Here is a 21484-nt window from a genome sequence, read left to right on the forward strand (position 1 = left end):
GATGCTCTTGTGATTTTCCTTTGATGTACCATACCATTTTCTTGAGACAGCTACACTGCAGCTTGAGACAAGCTGAGATAACAGCCCCCTTCCAACTAACTAGCCTGGGAAAAGCTCTTCATTATTTACAGCCTGATGAGTGAATCACTGATTTCATTTCAACTTCCTTGTCAAAGCAATGAAGGCAGGGGAGGCAAGGAGAGAAAATGGATTCTCTAACATGCATGCAGTGCTAGTGATGTATGGAAGTGAGGGCTGGACCATAAAGAAGGCTGATCACCGAAGAATTGATGCTTTTGAATTATGGTGCTGGAGGAGACTCTTGAGAGCCCCATGGACTGCAAGAAGATCAAACCTATCCATTCTTAAGAAATCAGCCCTGAGTGCTCACTGGAAAGACAGATCCTGAAGTTGAGACTCCAGTACTTTAGCCACCTCATGAAAAGAGAAGACTCCTTGGAAAAGACCCTGATGTTGGGAAAGATCGAGGGTACAAGGAGAAGGGGACGACAGAGGACGAGATGGTTGGACAGTGTTCTCGAAGTTACCAGCATGAGTTTGACCAAACTGCGGGAGGCAGTGGAAGACAGGAGTGCTTGGTGCGCTCTGGTCCAGGGGGTCACAAAAAGTCGGACACGACTAAACAACTAAACAACAACAACAAACATGCAGTGCTTGGATACTCTCACCCATTGTGGCTTCTTGCAGGCTCTCTACTGCTTTTCAAATCTGCTTATATTCCTACCCCCTCAATCAGAAAGGTTGATGTTTTTTTCTCCGTTAGGCAATATCACAAGCAGACTTACTTGAAAGTAAGCTTGCTTGAAGCCAACAAGCCTAGACAACAATTAGCCCAACCTAATATTTGGCACTGATGAAACCATCCTCCAACCTTCTGTAAGTCCTTATCCTGGAATCCTTGTTATCCTCTAGGAATCCTTTGCAGCTGGAACAGGAAATAATGAGAACAGCTCAGTCGTCCTACTCTAATTGAAGTTTGAATCTGTGAAATTATTTCCCCAACTAATCCCTTAATCAGGGATTGATTGATTGATCAGTTAACAATAATTTTTAAAGAGGCACAATGTTCAAACCAACTGCTGTACTTCTTCATGCAGAAAAAAATTAATTTGTACTGAAATATCAGTACCAAACAAAGATAGCCTAGAGTAGAACAAATAAAGAATAAAAATTACAGCTAGCAAGAGAGCCAGAGAAATAATTAAATTTAGATTAGGAGAAAAATTGAGAGCTTTAAAAGTAGATGCACTGAGGACTGCCCTCACAATGAAATCTGTACCAAAACATGCTAAAGTTTTGTGAGTGAAAATGGAGCAAGTTTGCATAATTTATTTCTGCATCAACTAGCAATGTAACACATAGAGTAATGAGAAGGTGTCTAGAGACACTAGTCCCTGTTCTGGCTTCTAAGATTTCACAAGTCATCGCCCACACATTTTCAGATCTATCTATCCTTGCAGTTTTAAGAGCTTGACTAGAATATGCTTGAGGGAGGGCTTATGCAGCAATTATCAGGATATTGCATTGTGCCCAATGTTGAATTCTGCAATAGTGTGGTGTGATCCTGAAGTATGGAATACACACAACCTTGACACAAGCCCTGACTTTTTCTTCTTTCATTTCCTGGATTAATACACCAACCTGTATTATTAGATATGAACAAATGATTAAAGTTTATTTTCCTTTTTAGAAATATGCTCCCATGCTACACTCTTATTGAAAGCAAGACAACCCCCACCATCATCAGAGCAGAGCTCAGATGCTTAGTTTTTGTAGGGTACTAAAACTAGCATCTGACAACCAACAATGCAGATAGCTGAGACAATGCTGATTCACAAGAACAGGGGGGAAATGTCCTCTAGACTATTCCTGGTAAATAGGCATGTTTTAGAATAGGGGACTCTGTGGCCCTCCAAACATTGACTAAAAAATGCATCATTCTTTACCATTGCTCACACTGGTTGGGGATGATGTGAACTGGAGTCCAACAATATTCCCATCCCTGATTTAAAACAAACCCCATGTGTTAAGAACAAAAATGCTCTGTTTTCCGAAGTGGCTTGCCAGGTGGGGCAGAGCTGCTCAGGTAGCTTCCTGGTAGGTAGGCTGCTGGGGCTTACTGGGAGGAAGAAGGGCAAGATGACTTGGAGGCCATCCTGGTGTCAATGCACTGGCAGGAGCAGTGGATTGGCTCCACTGGTTTAACTGCACTGGTTTAGTGGCCAGCCCCTCTTGGTAAGCAACAGTGCCCCATCTGCAAGCCACTCCTGCATCAATTACAAAAAGCCAAGAAAGCTGTCCCCTGCGCCTACCAGCTCTGAAATTGAGCAAAGCTGGGTGCAGCTTCCTATGAGCCTAAAGAAGATGATCAGAATCCCCCTTTGGATCTTGAAATATGGGTCCCCTCAACAAAATTTAAAATTCGGCTTTGTAATTCGGAATTTATGTGATGTGATTTGATTTGATTGGCCGGTTAATAAAAATTATCTTTTTTAAAAAAAGTTTCCTATGAGCCTCATATGACCTTGTTTAGGCAGCACAGGTACATTTTGGCAGGCATCAGAATCCAAGTGCGATAGTCCTCAGCTCAAGGAAAAGTACCAATGGTGCGGAAAAATTAGATATCTTTGAGACCAAAAGTTCATCGAGGACTGGGGGAAATATCTGAAAAGAATATGTGATGTGCAAACAACACTGGCAGGGTTTCAAGAAGCACTGTGAAAGTTGAGATATATTGTTAAAACGAAACAGGAGTGGGAGGGGGAGTTTAATGGCAATATAAACAGAGAAATGCGTAATTGAGAGGCAAATATGGATGATTGCCAGAGAAGCTGAAGGAAGTCGAAAAGAACCAAATTTGTGGAAATTTTGATAAAATTGTATATTTGTGTTGGAAAATTAATAAAAATTATTTATAAAAAAAGGAAAAGTACCAATGGTGCATGAGCATAGTCAGGATTTTTATTAGGGAGGGCAGGCTTTTTTTGAGGGGGAAAGCAGAACCTCATATCTGTATTGATTTATATTGATCTGTATTGATGGGGGGCAGCCTGTCCCCCCTTGGCTACGCCCATGCAATGGTGGATTCAGCTAACTGGTCCCACTAGCAAAAGCCTGTGCAAAGCTTTCCTCTAGCACATCGGGGCTTTTCCCTCCCTCTTCTCCCTCCACACCTCCCCAATTGGCTCAGGTGTGTGTGCATGGGGAGAAGAGGTGATATTGTTCCACCAGGCAAGCGGAAATGTTTGTGCATGACATCGAATGCCTCCCCCACCATGTTAAAAATGGGTAGTATTCAATGCTCATCCTACTCAGAGTAGACCCATTGAATCGCAAATGAGGAGAGCGCTATTTCACACATGTCCTGCTTGTGGGCTCCCCTTTGGGGCATCTGGCTGGCCACTGTGAGAAAAGTTAATGAACACAACTAATTTAGGTTTGTTAATTTCAGTGGGTTTCCTCTGAGCAGGACTTGATTACAACCCTTAGAAATGTGTTGAGATAAAATACATATGTAAATATGCATTTTCTAATAAAATACATACTTACAAGTTGTATTTTTAATTTAAAAAAACAGATTAATGTGGAAATGTGATGAAATGGATTTGTGAATGAAGGAGATGGAAGCAGCCTCATGTAGCAGGTGCCTGTAGTAGTGCTACTCCTCACTGAAAAAAGCAAGGGCAGAAAGCCAGGCCACTCAGCAGTTACAGCAAACCTGACCAATCCAGAACCTTCATACTACCAGCCAGCCAGCCAGTGGCAAGGGCTGATGTTGCATAACCTTCCCCACCAACTTTCTGTGGCTTGGAGACACACTGTGTCCAGAAAGCCCACTATACTAGGCAGGCGCCAGCCTCAGACCACCGAGATCCCCATTACAATGTGCTGAACTCTTCCATAGCCTCTTTGCCGTCTTTCATTGGAAAATTGTCAGCACACGAGTTCTTGGTTTAGAACAATGGGGATCATCAGAGGAGGTTAGCAGCTGGGGAAGCATCTTCTCCTGCTCCTTTGGGCTTCTGGCGCTTACTTATGTTTCCAGGCTGGCGTAGACCCCATAGGGAAAAGGTCACAAAAGAATCATCTGGTTTGTAATCACTAAAATGGGAATAAGCACTTAGATCACTTACAGCAATGCAATTCCCCCAGGGAGGTTTGATAGTGATGAGATAATTCAGCGCTTGACTAATTCTCACTGCCTTGCAGGAAGCAAGTCTATTCAAGCTCTCTTGTCTTCTCGGCATCTAAACTGGCACTGCTGGATGGGATGAGCAACAACAGTAAAAGGGAGCAGGACAGCCAGGCCATTGTGATGGCAGCAGCCTTGTCAGAGCAGACACACACTGCCTCCTTATTGTGATGCTGCTGCCTGTGTCCAGCCAGAGGAGGGGAAAGAGCCAGCAGCCAGCTGTCTCTTATCTGCCTCTGCTGCAGCAACTGGGCCCAGCCACCCAGCAGGCAGGAACTAGCAGAGTAATAGAGCGTAGATCTTGCTAGGGCTTTGAGCTTTTGAAAGACTGGCTCCCTTGCATGACCAGATCTAAGCAACTGGAGGCGGAGGAGCCTCGGGCCACAGCTGTCACCCAACTAGATGCTTACTCAGGGCCTTATCAAAGCAATGCCATTGGCTCTACTGTGACTCCCTGACTGTGGAATGCTCTCCCCAGAGAGGCTCTCCTGGTGCCATCATTGCACGTCTTTAGGCACCAGGTGAAAACATTCCTCTTTACCCAGGCCCTTGGCCTATGGCTTGTTATTATGATTATTTTATTATTGTGCTGCATTATGTGTATTGTGTTTTTATTATTATCCTGCATAAATTATGTTCTCAATGTACACCACCCCGGGATCTTTGGATAAAGGGCAGTATATAAATCAAATCAAATAAATAAATAAAATACTACAGCAATAAGATGAGCAGAACCGCAAAGAGAGGGAGACAGGAGCAGCAAGAAGGTTAAGGGAGGGGCATGGAGCAAGAGGAGGGGCTCAGCACCTCCAGAGTTCTCTATTAGGATTCTCCCCAGGCCACACCATGCACCACCCCTCGTACACCTCTCCTTAATTCTATTTTTGGGCTGGCTCGAGTGTGTCTTTCAGCTTTGAAAAAACCTCTGGGTTGGGGAAACTGGCCTGCAGTAGACAGGTAAAATTTGTGTTAGTTTCTCCACCCACTTTTGCCTCTGGCCCCACCCCCCACTGACATGTGCCCCCCTCCCAAAGGTCTGGCACAGTAAGAAACTGGCATCCATTCTGAACCATGTATTAGCATTCTGCCCAGCCCATTGGATACTTGCATTGGCACTAACCATTATGCGCCTTCTGGCACCATAAAATGGCAACAGCTGAAAACAGAATCTCCCAAGGAATGCAACAAATGTCATCAGTTTAGTCAGATGGGTAACTACAATGAATTTGGAATACATAATTGGATTTTGAGAAGATATTTAGAGGCATATGGATGTAATAAGACTCAGCAATATTGAATGTCATCTAATTTGATTATTATGAAGTTGTTCATATTTTATAATAGAAATACTGCTTTAAAAAATCTAGAATGAGAAGGGGGTGGCCCAAATTATTTTGTACTGAGACACGGATGTTCTGCCCCTCATCCATTTCTTTTAAATGTTTTAAAAAATTGGTATAAATTAAACTAAATAGTTGTACTATCAAGAACCAGTGCAATAGGCGTTCCTTCCTCTCTTCCCCCATGTTCCCCCCAAGTGGCTGTGAGAGGCAGGATAGCACCCAAAGCAGTGCTCCAGGTAGGAGAGTTTGTTCTGTCTGGCAAACAAAATGCTTGTGCTGATGAAACAATGGTAACAGTGTGACATTGAATTCCACCCTTTTTTACTTTGCTCACAGCAATGCCAGGGAATCTGTGGCCTATCACTTGTTGTTGGACTCTAACTCCCATCATCCCTGGCTATTATACTGGCTGGGGCTGATGGGAGCTGGAGTCCCACAACCTCTGGAAGGCCACAGGTTCTCCATCCCCAGCTGAACAGCTGGGCATGCTGCAATTTGACCAGAGGAACTCTATACACTTATGCACATTTCTTTTGTGTCTCAGATCCTTCAAATACCTTGTAACTAACACACACACACACACACACCAGGCCCAAAAGACAAAATAATAATAATATGAGAATACTATTCCTTTTGGACACAAATACAAGACTGCTTATTCTGTGTCCTGTTTCTGCTTAACTTGAAGTGGTGGAATTCCTTTCCTGGCCCCTTCTCCAGTTGCAGCTGCCATTGCCACCACTCTCCGTTGTGGCACCCAAAGCTGGATCTGCTAAGCTTAGAATCAATTTCCTCTTAGCCTGCTCCTCCCAGGGATGGAGGAAGCGGCAGAAATCCTCTAATCTTCTTAGCGAGAGCCCAGGCGCCTGGCACTGAGTGGCCTAATCAGAGCTCAGCTGTGTTGGGATGCTGGCGCAGGAAAGTGGCTTTGGGGACAAGGCAGGTGTGGTATCACAGAGACCCTGGCTGGAGCAACAGGAAACCAGAGGAAGAGCTGGGAGAGAATGAGAAGATACACAAACACAGAGGAGGGATTTTGAAAGCATTGCCCAGTGATGAGCAGTGGGAGGCCAGTCATGGGCACATTGGCAACATTTAGAGTGGGATTCAGCCAAGTTTTACTCAGAGCAGAGCCACTGAAATTAATAGGCCTAACTCAGTCATGTTCATCAATTTCAGTGGGTTTACTCTGAGCAAATCTTAGTCGCATACCACCCTTTATTTCTACGGGTGGAATTATACGTAGCACTAAGTGGGGTATGTATGTGGGGAACTGAAATAAAAAATTTAAGGCCATACCGTATTTTTCGCTCTATAAGATGCACCAGACCACAAGACGCACCTAGTTTTTGGAGGAGGAAAACAAGAAAAAAAATATTCTGAATCTCAGAAGCCAGAGGGATCGTTGCGCAGTGAAAGCAGCAATCCCTCTTGCTGTTCTGGCTTCTGAGATACCTGTGCAGCCTGCATTCGCTCCATAAGACGCACACACATTTCCCCTTACTTTTTAGGAGGGAAAAAGTGAGTCTTATAGAGCAAAAAATCCAGTGTGTGTGTGTGTGATAAATGTTCATAACTGCATATATAAACCACATGTCTGAAACCCCACAGAATAAGTCCTGAAACCATTTTGTCTCTCCCAAATTGACCTCAAATATTTCTCTGCAAGGTCGGAGGAAAATGGAAAAGCCTCCCCATTGTCTTTTCGTTCATAAATCCTGTCTTTAGGGTATGTCTGTGTATGAATAGGGTGAGCATGTGACCTGGCTCAGGAACTAAGTATTTATCATTACAAAAGACTGGCCAGGCTCCCCAGGGTATCCAATCAAGTAAGCATTAAGAGGTAATCTGCCAGACAGGAGGTAAAAACAACGCACTCAGATTTCTGTTGTAGACCGCCTTTTTTATGATGTAGGTATGATGTTTGTGGGGGGTGGTCTTGGGTTACACCCCTTCTGTGATGTATGTATGGAGGGGTGGTCTTGAGCTCCAGGGAAGGCAATTTAAAATGTCTATATCAGGGCAGGCACGCCTTTGTTCTGGGTCCTCCTCCTTTCCTGCGTGTGACGGGAGCACTCTGTTGCAACAGTCAATAAAGATCAGGCTTACTAGCTGTTTTGCTTCTCAATATTCTCTGGTTGGCCTCTGTTATTTTCTCCAACCGATGGAGAACCTACAAAGGACTCTATAAGGGCTCTTGTGTCCCCCATAAGGGAATAAGGGCAGATTTTTGTTTATTACAGGAATGAAATCCACAAACGAAACTAGAATTTCCCCCTTTTGTCCCCCCCCCGCATGCCCCCCAATCCTACAGAGCAGATTCATGGGTATAGAGGAGGGAGGAAAGTTCTGTTGGGAGAGTGAATCTCGTTCTGCGCAGACAACCACTTAACTGAAAATGAAAAGTGCTGAGGATCAAGTCTACTCTCACCCTAGATGTACGTATTGGAACTAGGCAGCAGTTATTCCCTGGGGAGGGGAAATGTACTCTGCACATGTGCAGAGAGGCAGGCAGCCTGTAGCTGTGGAGTGGAGAAGGAACTGGGATTGAGACTGGAAGCTGGCTTGGGGTTTTTCTCCACCACATCCTCTAATAATCCCTTGGTGCTTCTGGTTGACAGCGCCTTTGTCCATATAACTGTTGGTACTCAGTGCCTGTAGAAGTCAAATGCATTGCCACCATAAGCCAGATTCTATATTTGTATTCCTTTTATGAGTCACAGAATATGATGACACCTGGAGGATTACATCATAGAACTCTTCCTGGAATGGTGGCCAGGCAAATGCTTCAAACACCCTTGTCAGCTGGGCATCAAGAAAGCAGCCCTGTTGTTTGACTTCTGATCCTCAAAGGCAAATTGCTAAATAGATTTATCAGCGGCTATCAGATAGATAGCTGTCTTCCATGCGCTCATTCCATTTTACAGCCTAGTGTGCATGGTCAACACAGCATCATCTGGGAGAACCAAAAAATGAAAAAAAAAAATGACGAGATTAAAGAATACGTGTTGGACTGGCTAAAAATTATTATCAAAGCAATTCAAAATTTAAGGTAGACAAGAAATTGGGATTTGCAGAAAAAACATTACAATTCGAAGAAGATATATTAAGATCTAGAGTTAATTATTATCTAAAATGTATAGAATATTACTTGATTGGGAAATGAAAGAAGAATTTGTGAAATCTTCTATAATTAAATGGGCACAAGATGTGGGTCATAACATTGATTTGAACCTGTGGGAACCATTGTGGGAAATAAACTTAAAATTCACAGCTAGTTACGCGCTAAAAGAGAACTACTTAAATATGATCCACAAGTGGTATTTGACACCAAGCAAATTAGCCAAAATGTCTAAATCTAAGGATGACCTGCCTTGCCCCACCCTCCAGCCCTAGGAGTCCTCATAAGGGAGCTGCGCCTGGAGGAAGAACTGGGAGGGGAGAGACTTCATCAGGCAAGGCCTCCTTCCACCTGCCTTGCTCACCCTCCAGTCTCTGCTGCTCAATTTGTATTGTATTATTTTATGCACTGTGGCTTGCCGTTGTTTTATTGATTGCAGTTTAGAAATTATTTATTGTAATTTTATTTTTATTTTTAATTTATTGTAATTTCTGTTAGAGTGGATTTCTGTTTAATTTTTATATGCTAATATTATTATTCTATACTATTCTAGTGATTGTTGAATGTTACTTTATTTGATGTGGGTTGCTTATTTTAAAGTTATAATAATAATAATAATTTATTATTTGTACCCCGCCCATCTGGCTGCGTTTCCCCAGCCACTCTCGGTGGCTTCCAACAAAGACCAAAAATACACTAAGTTATGTTTTAGTATCATATTTTTGTATTACATTAGATTGTTATAAGGTGTACATTCTTTGTTTCTTCAGCTTTTAAACCACCATGGGTATTGTAAGATAGAAAGACAGTATACAAATTAAAAGTGATGATGATGATGATGACCTATGCTGGAAGTGCAGAGAAACAACCGGCACATTTTATCATTCATGGTGGCTACAAATGTGTAGCCATAGAGCCTCACCTTTTTCCCTCCACATGACTGTGAAATTATCTGCAGCATAGAGAGTAATCTCTTTGTGGTTGCTAGGCTACAAATATTCTTTTTTTAAAAAACATCTAAGTAGGATTTGGCCCCTGCTCTTCTGCCTTAGAGCAGCCCAATATTCTGTTTGCACAGAATATTGAAGAAATCCAGCGCAGTGAAAAGTGGGCACTCATTTCACATACTGCAGTAATTAACTGCAGCAAAGAACCCTAATTGGGCTGGTGCTCTGATCTGAAGTGCATTTAATGTAACAACTAATCCAGCCCTGCTAAAGACCACCCCATAGAGCCACCCCCCCTCTCCACTTCCATATTAATCCGTATGAATGACCCACAAGAGAATCGGGTATCTTATGCAAGTCTTGTGCCCGTGTCTGAAAGTCCCAGTGAACTCAACAGGACTTTGTTCTGAGTGGAAATGCCTAGACCTGCGCTGTGAGTCACTATCCAAATTGATGATATTATATAACAGAGAAGAAGATCAAAGGGAAATGACTTGATTTTAAAAGGCAAAAGATTTGTATGATCTGAGGCAAAGCCAGACTTGAATTTAAACCAGGTGGGACTGCATGAGATGGATTATAAAAATGTATTCCTGCAACCAGGTCTCTTAAGAGGTCTCCGGGTCCTGGATGTCTGATGGGACAATCTTGGGTGAATCAGACACTTCCTTTCCTCCTGACCTTTTCCACTATTAGCAAATTTGTAGCTTGCTACGACTGGAAAAATTCCAGGTCTCCTGTGCCTTTTTAACAGGGGTAGGAAAGAGATTTGTTGACAATGCTGCTTCTACAACTGCAGCCTGCTAGTTGCAGATGCTCCCCAAACAAAATTCTTTCCTCAACCTGATGTTCTGCAGATGTGGTTGAATGACCACTCCCATCAGTCCCGGTAAGCATGGCTGGTGGTCAGGGGTGATGGGAAGTGTAATCCAGCAACATCTCAAGCATGCCAGATTTGGGGAGGCTGCCTTAGCACTCCTCTTCTGTATTTTAAAGGCAAAACTAGAAGTGATGTTAAGTACACAAATGGTCCTTGCATGTTTCTTTTTTATTTACTAAATAGTGACTTCAAGGGGGAAGTTCCAGGTTGGAGCTGCAGTATAGAGGAGAACCAATTCGAATCTTTGGCCCACCAGTGTCCCAGTTCAGATTGGAGCCCCTACAGCTGCTATTTGCCCCAGGAATAAAGTTCCTAGGGACAAACAGCAGCTGTGGTTGTGAGTTAGAATCATAGAATCGCAGAGCTGGAAGGGACCCAAGGGTCATCTAGTCCAACGCCCTGCAATGCAGGGATCTCAGCTAAAGCATCCATGACAGATGGCCACCCAACCTCTGATTTAAAGCCCAAAGGAAGGAGAGTCCACCAGTTCTCGAGGGAGACTGTTCTACTGTCAAACAGCTCATATTGTCAGAAAGTATTTCCCTATGTTTAATTTTTTTTAATTGGTTTTCCATTATACCCCCAATAATAGCCAAATTATAACAATAACAATTAATTCCCAAATTATACAATTATCAAAATGCCAATCAACATCAAATTAATACATTTTAATTAAAGTGGCTCCCCACATGATGGTTTGGGTGCATTTCCAATCTTATATCACTGCGTTCTTAATTAATGTCAATTAGATTTCAGTTATAATAATAATCCCTTAGTCCACGGCTACATAATTAATGATTTCCATTCGTGATGTTACAATATATAAATTTATAAAGCTTCAAGTGAGGAACTCAAACTATTTCCTTTATTCTGCCCTGCGTGTGAAAACTGTTTTATCCATGGAGATTCCTTCTGTCCATTTATGGACAGCTGTTGTTTTCTCCCATTATGGCTTGGGGCGGAACTGAATCATGGAGTTTCTCAGAGGTCTTATCTCTCTGTCCCTTGCTTCTGTCTCGGAACAGGCAACAGTCTGCTAGAAACCATTCTGTCTCTCTAGTAAAACATGTCACAGATTTTCGCCATTTCCCCCTCAGCCTAGGAAAAGTTGGGCAGTTTCCAATGCGCTGAAGATTTAATACTCCTTTCCAACTCCCAGAATCTCTGCAGCGTTCTTCTCACAGCCCCCAAATTCTTTTCCTTCCAGCGAGAGATTTATGGCCCAATCAAACTTTATCTTAGATTATATTCTGTCAATAACACACCCAAATCTCAGTCTCTTTTTCCTTGTCTGTTGTTTTTAAATGGAGGATAATTACTTCCAGCACAATCATACTTGAGCTTTCCCTCACCCTCCTTTCTTCATTTCAGATCACACACACTTTCTATTTTTGCTTGTTAATATCAATGTTACACCAATGTCCCTTCCTCACTTGTAAATATCTTTTTATCTTATATTCCAGAGAGGGTTGCTAAATCCTAAATATATAAAAGAAGCTTAGAATAAACAAACCATGCGCTTCCTACTCTCCAACCAACTCTCACACCGAAGAAAATCTTATCTCAGTTCAAACCTTTGATCCATGTAGCTGGTATATTCCGAAGCATGTTGTTGCAGCCGTTTCCCTTCACGTGCCAGTACTTTAAACCAATTAAAGTTCCAGTTAAACAGAGAACCTCTGCTTCTTAAGGGCTGCATAGGAGGGTTTTCGCCAGGTGAAGTGATTTGCACTCAGCGGCTCCCGGCCTCCCACATTCCATACCTGAGCAAGAGCCAGGTAATTAGACAAACTGTGAGGGATGCCCATTCCCCCCCGTCCTTGGAGGGAATTTGCAAGGATGATTTACCCATCATCCTTGTTTTTTGTTCACTGATGATCCCTTGCTGTCGTGGAGGCTGTCGTGCACAGTCTGCCGTGCACAGTCCCTTACTGTCGTGGAGGCTGTCCCCTATTGAAATTCATTTTGTTAGCTTGGGCCCAGTTCTCCAATCTGTTAAGGTCATTTTGAATTCTGATTCTGTGGCATTAGCTACTCCTCCCAGCTTAGTGTCATCTGCAGATTTGATGAGCATCCCCTCAACTCATTCATCCAAGTAATTTATAAAGATGCTGAACAACAACAGGCCCAGGAAAGAACCCTGTGGCACCCCACTTGTCACTTTTTCCCAGGATGACGAGGAACCATTAATGAGTTGTAAGACAAAGATTTAAATCCCCTCTGCCACAACACCGCAGTCCCAGTCCATTGTCTCCTTTCTCTTAGTGGATAGTTAGTATATAGAAACCAAGCCAGTCACAAGCATAATACCACAACTAGGGCTTGTCTACTATGCCCCCAGAGTTCACCATGTGTTTGCAGCTGCCTTGATTCCTATTTAATGTGTGTAGTGCACATGACATTACCCTCAGACAACACCAATCTCATACAATCATAGAACTGTAGAGTTGGAAGGGACTATTTGCCTGTAAATTAAGGGGATGATCCAAGAAACTGGGCGGGGGGGGGGCGGACTGGGCTCCAAACCACTGCACTTGGAATCACAGAAGTTGTTTTGGCATTTTGGTGTAGGTGTCTCAATTGTTACTTTCTGCTATTCTCCTTCCTCAAATACTTATTTATTTTCTTGCCATGTACATAACTGCTTCCAGCACATCTGGGTTTTTTCTTTATTAGATTTGCACAAAACCAAAAAAACTGCAGAGGCAAATTTCCAACTCTCCACTGTGTGCTTTTACACACTTCTTGGTCAGGATTTACCAACAAAAAACAAGGTGTGCACACATGCCCTATCCCTATGCAACTGGCATGTTAGACTCAACATACAACTGGCATGTTAGAATCAACCAATCAGATGGCAGAGGCAAATACGAAAGGGAAGGCCGAGGCCTACTAGTAAGAGGGAAAGACCAAAGTTGCTCCTCATACAATTCAAATCCATGTGGGTGTGGACTACTCTGGTCTAATTCAAATGGAGGAAAGATGGATTAGCAGCTACATACTGCTCAAAGGTGGTTTGGCTCTAAGAAGCACGGTATTGATGTATCCAGCAATGTATCAGGCAGGTGATCAGGAATGTATACATTGCCATGTATGTCACTATTGCCATTGCAGTTGGAGGAAACACAGCAGAATGCTGTACGCACCAAAAAACACACACACAAAACCCCTATGGACTCTGTAGAGCAGATAATACAATTGCAATCCCACATGCAGTTTATAGCACAAGAGCAATGACTGAAAAATCTGTAATAGAGCTGGGATTTGTTTGTTTTTAGGCATCTTGCGGTATGGTCAGTTTGTGTCTGAAGCAGCAGAGCTGTTTCAGATTTCAACTGGGAGCTCCCCTGCCTAAATGTTCCTCCGTACAAACACGTACATATCCCCGCACAATGAATACTAGCATCTCAAGGGGAAGTTAGAAAACTAGGAACCAGGTGGAAATGTTCTAGTCTATGTGGAGGGATTTGTATATGTGCACAGGATCATTTCAGTATGTGAAACACCAAGATTCTGCCTCTTAGTTCTGTCCCTGCCCCCTGCCAGCTGAAATACTCAAGGTAGGCACCAAGATCTTGCAATATCTTGTACCAAACTGGCCCCATTGTTGCTCCCCTTTTGGTAGGCAGCCAAGCAAGGCACTACTTTCTAAACCAGATTCTGATTGTTCATGTTAGAACCATTTTTTATTAATTGTTATGCTGTTTTACTGTGAGTTGTAATCATTCTGGGTAATTATTTTACTTTTTGTGTGTTTTGTTTGCCGCCTTCAATTTTATTTTATTTTTTAAATAGAAAGGCAAGATACAGACGTTGAAATAAAATTAAAATTAAAGAACCCTCCCACCTGTAGGCTACAATGACATGGCCCAGATGTAAGCTTACTAGCCCTGTGAGAAGTAGGCCATACTTACACTGAAATCTTGTGATTGCAAAAGCACATCCCCATCCCCAGATCTAGGGCAGAGGTTTTCAACCTTTTTGAGTCCATTGATCCCTTGACCAACTACATTCTTTCTGGGGCATCCCTGTGGGGCTCAGGAGCCCAGTTATGTCACCCCTTGCCTTCAGAGCTGGCAGCCCCTCACCTCATTTCAAACACCATCCCTTGTGAGTGTTCCCTCAGCCTCCTTTGCAGTCTGGGCAGCCACAGCTGCTGCCCCTGGTCTCTGAGCTTCCACCCTGCCCCCAAAGAGAGGTGCCTCTTCACACTGCCCCACAAGGGCCTGGGAAGCCCCCCTGGCCAGCCCCAGAGGCACTATTAGCCTGGGGAGCTTGTAGCCAGGGCTGCTGCAACGAACAGCTGTGCAAGACTTTGCAAGAGGGCATCAGAGAAGGGGGAGAAAGAACCCCAAGGTGGTTATCACCTATGCAACCGAAAGCTATGAAAAAACTTAACATGGAGGCAAAATGGCCAATGTATTGTGAAATCTTGGAACAGGAAGGTGACAAGTTGAAATTGCAGAGTTATGATAAGCTCAAAGGGAAGGTGCGAGACTGGTTACACTATTTTCAAATAAGAGAGGTCTATAATCAAGATAAGAAAATTGGCTTTCAGGTGGAAAAATCAAAGTTGGAAACAGAACTGTTAGAACCCAATGCTAAGATATTATCAAGAATGTATAATCTGCTGTTGAAATGGAGTACTGAGGAAGAAACGGTAAAATCTGCTATGATTAAATGGGCACAAGATATAGGACATAACATTATGTTTGCTGACTGGGAACAGTTGTGGACCACTGGGATTAAATTTACGGCATGTAATGCCTTAAGAGAAAATATTATGAAAATGATGTATAGGTGGTACATGACCCCAGTCAAGCTTGCAAAAATCTACCATTTGCCCGAGAATAAATGTTGGAAATGTAATGAAATTGAAGGTACATTCTTTCACCTTTGGTGGACGTGTCCGAAGATTAAGGCTTTCTGGGAAATGATTTATAATGAAATGAAAAAGGTGCTTAAATGCACATTTGTGAAGAAACCAGAGGCCTTTCTCCTAGGCATAGTTGGCCAATTGGTGCCAAAGAAGGACAGAACTTTCTTTATGTATGCTACAGCAGCAGCAAGAATACTTATTGCGAAGCATTGGAAGACGCAAGATCTACCCACCTTGGAAGAATGGCAGATGCAAGTAATTGACTATATGGAGATGGCTGAGATGACTGGCAGAATCCGAGACCAGGGAGAAGAGTTGGTGGAAGAAGATTGGAGGAAATTTAAAATTTATTTACAGAAGTATTGTAAAATGTATGAATGTGGATGATATTAAAATAAAAAGAAGAAGTTCTAGTAACAAGAGATAAAAATTTGGAAATTATAAATTTGGGAGGTAAACATTTAAGGACAAAGTAGACGATATGAATTTGCTGAGCTAATTGTTAAAGAGGGATACAAAAAAGGGAGGTGCGAGGAAGTCAGGAAAATAAGTTAACCAAAGATGAAAAATTAGAAAAGAGCGATTTGTGTTTGTTATATGTTATCTATGTCATTTGTGGTGTTTTTGATTGTTTTTTTTTCTTTTTTGTGAAAGATTGTATTGTTGTTTTTTACTTTTCTGTGTGTTTTATGTATTTCTTTATTGTTAAACTTAATAAAATATTACTATAAAAAAAACAGAGAAGGGGGAGAAAGAAAGAGGGACAGAGACCAGTGTTGCCTGTGGCACCCGTGACCATCATTCAAAGCACCCCAGGGTGCCACAGCACACTGGTTGAAAACTAATGATCTAGGGTCATTAAATGGGCTCATAGGCTGGTCAAAGGCCCTGCCATTCTGATTACAGAGCTATTGTTCCCTAGCTAACTCCACACCAGGTTAGGGTCTCTCTCTCTGTAACACGAAGCAATCTGAAGTGTAGGTTTTAGGCAGTTACATCAATGAGTGCACAAAGAATGCCATCAAAGGGACAAAGTGGAAGACTGGCATCTGTTTCACAGTGGAAGGGTCTTCAAGTGATCCTACCACACAGACAAAGGTCTCTTGGAGAGGTAAGCTCCAGTCCATGCTCAGGATGTTTGTGCAGGGATTTGGAAAGCCTGACTTCTTCAAGTATCTTTACACTGAACCTTGTGTGTGTGTGTAGTTCCACCTGCAGACTGGGTACCTCTTGCTGGCTTAGTCACACTCTTGCTCTCAGCTCACCCTTAGTTGCCTGCCTGTAAAAAGGGCCCATTAAGCAACCTACCTAAAATGGCTGCTCTGAGGACGAATAAAATAAGGACCAATTAACAGACTCTGGCTGGGCAGGCTATTTCTCATTTTCTTTCTAGCTTCACAGGGTTGTTGCAAAGATAAACAAGATGAGAGTTGTGAAAGTGTTTTGTATATAAAGAGCTGTAGAGAAATGAGTAAGATACCAAAAGTACCATAGCAAAGCAGACCAGAATCCTTTTCCCCACCACACACCTGTCTGAATGCAATATTTCCCCACATCATGACTGTGTCCCACTGGATGCTGATGTAGCCAGGCTAAGCCAGGAGACCAAAATGTTTCCTTCTGGAAACAGAGATGCCCTTCCAAAGTAAGCAGCAGGCCCCCTCTTTCCTTGGAGGGTTTTAAGCAGAAGTTGGATGGCCATCAGTTATGGATGCTTTAGTTGAGATTCCTGCATTACAAGGGGTTGGACTAGATGACCCTCAGGGTCCCTTCCAACTATGATTCCACTGTAGCTGTTCTGTCAGGGTGGGGAACTAGTGGCCTTCCAGATGCTGTTGGACTCCTACTCCCATCTGTCCCAGCCAGCATGGCAAGGATGATGGAGGCTCTAGTCCAGCAATGTAAGAACCACCACAGGCTTCCCAACCCAGTCTAGATGCTGTAGGCCAGTTTCCCCAACCTGATACATGATGGCAAGAGGAGACATGTAGCTATGCTGGTCCATTAGAAAATATTAGGATCAGTGGAAATGCCACAAAATTGTGAGGTGCTTTCAGGTTCCCCATAATACATTTTCCAGTTATAACAGCACCAACTAATCAGCCAATTCCCCCCCTGTGCAGCTGATGTGGTTCCCTGCAAGAGCCACCTCCAGCCTGGATATGTTTGGCACCAGATGGATAAAATCGTTCAGCCAAAACAAAAGGAAAAGAAACACTGATCAACCAGATGAGAATGGCATGTTCCCCCCGCCCCACACTTTCCCTTCCAGCCCATCCATCACAAGAACCCACAAGTACGAAGCTGGTAATGGAGCCGGGAGCCAGTGAGAAGCCATTGTTTGCAAAACACCGAGCAGCTTCACTTGCCACCACATCCAAAGGTTGCAAATTATACAAGATCGCTTGTGTAATCTAGTCCGGAAAGGAGTGCTGCAAGGCAGAAGGAGTACAGACTCCGAGGGCATGGAAGGAAGGGATCCTCATGGAGACGGGCTGTCCAGTGATGGACCACAGTCAAGCACAATGGAGGGGAGTGGTTCCTAGGAAGGAGCTGGCAGTTCCTTCCCTGTCACTGCTCTGAGGGATGACGAAGCAGCTGAGCCCAGGCAGCCAAGCAAGACGGCACTGCATCCTGCTGCCTGTTCCCTGCAGAGGCTTTTGTGCCTTTCTGGTGCTTTGTTCCAGAGGCAGAAGAGAACAGGGTTGCTGCTTCCCAGGGTAAAAAGCACACCTGAATTCCTCTTAAAATAAGCAGATTTTAAACACTCTGGTGTGGAGGCTGGCCTTAAACAAAGCAGGTGGGTGGACAGGGTAGGGGAACCATTCAAAATGGTTTGAGCCGGGTTGAAGTGGCCAGGTAGCAACTGCAGCCCAGGAATTGTCAAGAGAAAGAGAAATAAACTATGCTAATTGGGGGAAAGAGGCCCCTGATATTTAAGAAGCTCCATGGAAAATCTCTGCTCAAACACCCGCAGGAATGACTTTGCAGCACAACTGTGCTAAATCAAGAGGCTTCTCCAAAATACCGTCTTGTTCCAAGCCCAGGCATGAGAAGATGCCCTTGGTACCCAGGTGGAAAATAAACTTGATATCCCAGGGCTCCATTTGCCTGTGCAGTGAGAGAGGAGTCAGGCAGTCCCATTAGCACAGATTAATAACTTTCTCTGCAGCAGAGGGATTGAGAGGCACCCAGAAACCACAGAGAGTTGTGCAACAGACTTGGAGTGGGCAAGTGGTTTCTAATTCCCGCATATGCCTTCAACAGCTGGGGTCACCTTGGGGAGGTCCTGCACCTACCCTTTTCACTTTATGGACAAGAATCAATGGGGTCAGTTGCTCATGGCTGCACTAGCAGATCAGTCTCTTCAAACATGATGGGTGAGGTAGGTACAGTGGCGTAGTGTGGGTTGTCAGCACCCGGGGCAAGGCAAGTAATTTGTGACCCCTAACCCGTGGAGCCAGGTAGGGGCAGAGAGCTGCGAGTGCGAGCGCCCCCCCAGATGTTGCGCCCGGTGCAGCCGGCCCCCCTGCACCCCCCACGCTACGCCACTGGGTAGGTAGCCATCTGTTGGGCCCCCCACAAAATGAACACCCTCCCTTTTGAACACATACCCAAGACTGTGCAACACCTCCCACGTGATACCGAACCACTGATAGATATTTTAAAAACCTCCGTGGCCATGGCTCATCATGGGAGGCTGACATGAACGTCACTAGCCACCCCCCAGGAGAACCAGCTCCCGCTTCCTGCCCTCCTGAAATGGAGGGTGTCTTTAGCAATTGAAAGAAGTGAGCATCATGAGGTCAAAAGCCAAGTGTTGTACCAAGTGATGAACACAGAGACTATGGGGACGGGGCGTTGCCAGTTCTGAGTAAACAACCTACAGGCTCCTCAGCAAGCCACCTGCATCACTTTGAACCCCCATCCTTATATTGCACTGGTGTAACTTAACATGGTGTAATTCACTATGGTAGTGGTGGGGGTTGGATTTAAAACAGATGATGGTGGGAATCAAACGAGATTGTCTCAACCCGTCAGTTCTCAGCCCTTCAAGAGAATAACCTCAGAGGAGGCAGCATAATTTGGGCAGATTCAGAGGATTTAAGTTTTAAAATTTGGGAACAGAAGATAAATTCATGGGGTACAAAGGGTTTGTGTAGGAGGGGGAAGACATGGTTGCTGCTGCTGTTTTCCTTGCAGCTCCCAGGGATCCCTCCTTTCTTCCGAGTAGCCAGACCAACAGCTCAACTAGCCACACCCAGTGGTTTTAAGGCTGCAGAACTAAGGATGGAGCAGTAGCAGCCAAACAATTGAAATAAACTCAAATGGATACGCAAATTGGCAAATGGATACGCTATTGGTTATTTTACAGGTGGGCTTTGCTGTAATCCGGGAGATTCTGAAGGACATGGACCCACCTTATTGAACAGGCCTGGCTCAGGGCAGTGATGGAGGGGGTGATGCCCCTTCTTTTGAGAAGCATCCCTGCAGCTGCTCCCCCAGCCCCCCCCCCCAGCATTTGCTTACCCCAATGATGACGGTGTCATCCCCCTGGAAAACTGGGATGAATTTATCTCCCCGTATGATCTCCGACTGGTTCAAGGGCCGGAACCTACAGAGCACTTTGATGCTACATTCATTGACTTCTGTCGTCATGCTGGCTGGGCAATTGGGCTCCCTGCTCGTCCTGGCAGCCTTGGTGGCGAAGAGGTGGAGGAGACGCAATTCCCAAGGGGAGTCGAGAGGCAGAGAAAGGTGAAGGCGGCGTGCAACCAGGCTTTAGCAGACTGCAGAACGGGAGAGCGAGATCCCTGGATTGTCACCCCACAGCAGCAGAGCAATGGGGCTCTCTCAGCTGGGCTGGTGCGTCCTCCGCGCCTGCGTTACCTTGGGATGCTGCTTGCAGTGCCTGTATCTCCCTCCTTCCTGCTGCAGGCATCGGCAGCATCAGCAGCGAGCAAAGGGATGGGCAGCTGGAGCCAGGATGCTATAGCTTTTAAGGTGGAGCGGGTTCTGATGACTTAAGGTGGAAGCAAACATGCCGGTCCTCGCCCGCGGGTGTGGAACCTTTTTCAGAACAAGGGCTGCATTCCCTTCTGGGAAACCTTCTGAGGGCCACATGCCGGGGGGGGGGGGGGGCGGGACCAGAAGCAAAAGCGGGAGGAGCAAAAAATGTAATTTTTTTTGCCTGCATCTCCGCTGACCTCCATCCAGGCAAGCAAGACACATTCCTGAATCCTGCCAGGCAAAAATACTCAGGTTGTGGAGCGGACCCAGGGAGGGCTGTGGCCTGGGGAGAGTCCCCAGGGCCGGATGGAGAAGACTGGAGGGCTGCCTTCTGCTGCTGGGTGTGATGTTCCCCACATTTGCCTTAGCCAGTGCCCCCTTCCTTGGGTTTTGAATTGCAGCTGGCATCAGCTGCTTTGTTCATTTTGAACCCTGACCTGGTGCAAAGGGGGGCTGGACTCCTGGAGGCAAGGGGCAAGTGCTGATTGGCTTGCTGGGTTTAGAAAAACAGCAACTGCCAAAATTCCCCTTTATACACAGCCCTGGGCTTCTTTGGGAGGCAAAGCAGGGTAAAAATGGGATGAATTAGCAAATAATAAAAGTGAGGATCTGCACCCTTTTCCTAGGCACTCTTTCATTTAATTTATTTTTTTTTAAAGATTTTTTATTAAAGTTTTACAAAAAAATAAAAATAAAAATTCACAGAATAAAAAACCATAAATTACAGAAAAAAGAAACACGCAAAAAAGAAAAAAAAGGAAAAAAGTACAGAAAGAAAAGCACAACTAATTAAGAAAAATTACATTTAAACAAAGAAAAAATAAAACCATTCCATTTTTCCAATAGCCTCAATTTCATATGCTTATGTTCTTGACCTCCTCGCACCTTCCCCTTTTTGTATTCCCATTCAAATATTTAATTCAGCAAATTCTTACCCTTTGTCAAATGTTTAAACTTTGTACCATAACATATACTATATCCCTATTTTTCAACCAATTATCAATACCTTTTTTGCATAGTCTTAATAACTTTTATCACTAATTACCACTTATTACCCATCCAAGCACATTTTTAACACTCATTGATTTTAT

General features: G+C 44.1%; 1 protein-coding gene across 5 annotated transcripts in view; it reads right to left on the reverse strand.

Annotated features, from left to right (window-relative positions):
* Window positions 1-20496, reverse strand: part of KIF5A (kinesin family member 5A) — a 57847-nt gene extending 37351 nt beyond the window's left edge. For 3 of the 5 annotated variants that reach the window (XR_014544684.1, XM_083599619.1, XM_083599617.1), the window contains exon 1: window positions 19914-20496. Coding sequence is in view for 3 of the 5 variants with exons in the window: in XM_083599619.1 (XP_083455745.1) it covers window positions 19914-20042 (129 nt within the window). In the remaining 2 variants the exon portion in view is untranslated. Of the gene's footprint in view, window positions 1-4154; window positions 4293-19913 lie in introns of those variants that run through there. The other 2 variants (XR_014544685.1, XM_083599618.1) reach the window with 1 other exon arrangement.
* Window positions 20497-21484: the final 988 nt, after the last annotated feature.

This window comes from Podarcis filfolensis (assembly GCF_964270895.1).
Source record: "Podarcis filfolensis genome assembly, chromosome: 2".
Taxonomy (NCBI): Eukaryota; Metazoa; Chordata; class Lepidosauria; order Squamata; family Lacertidae; genus Podarcis; species Podarcis filfolensis.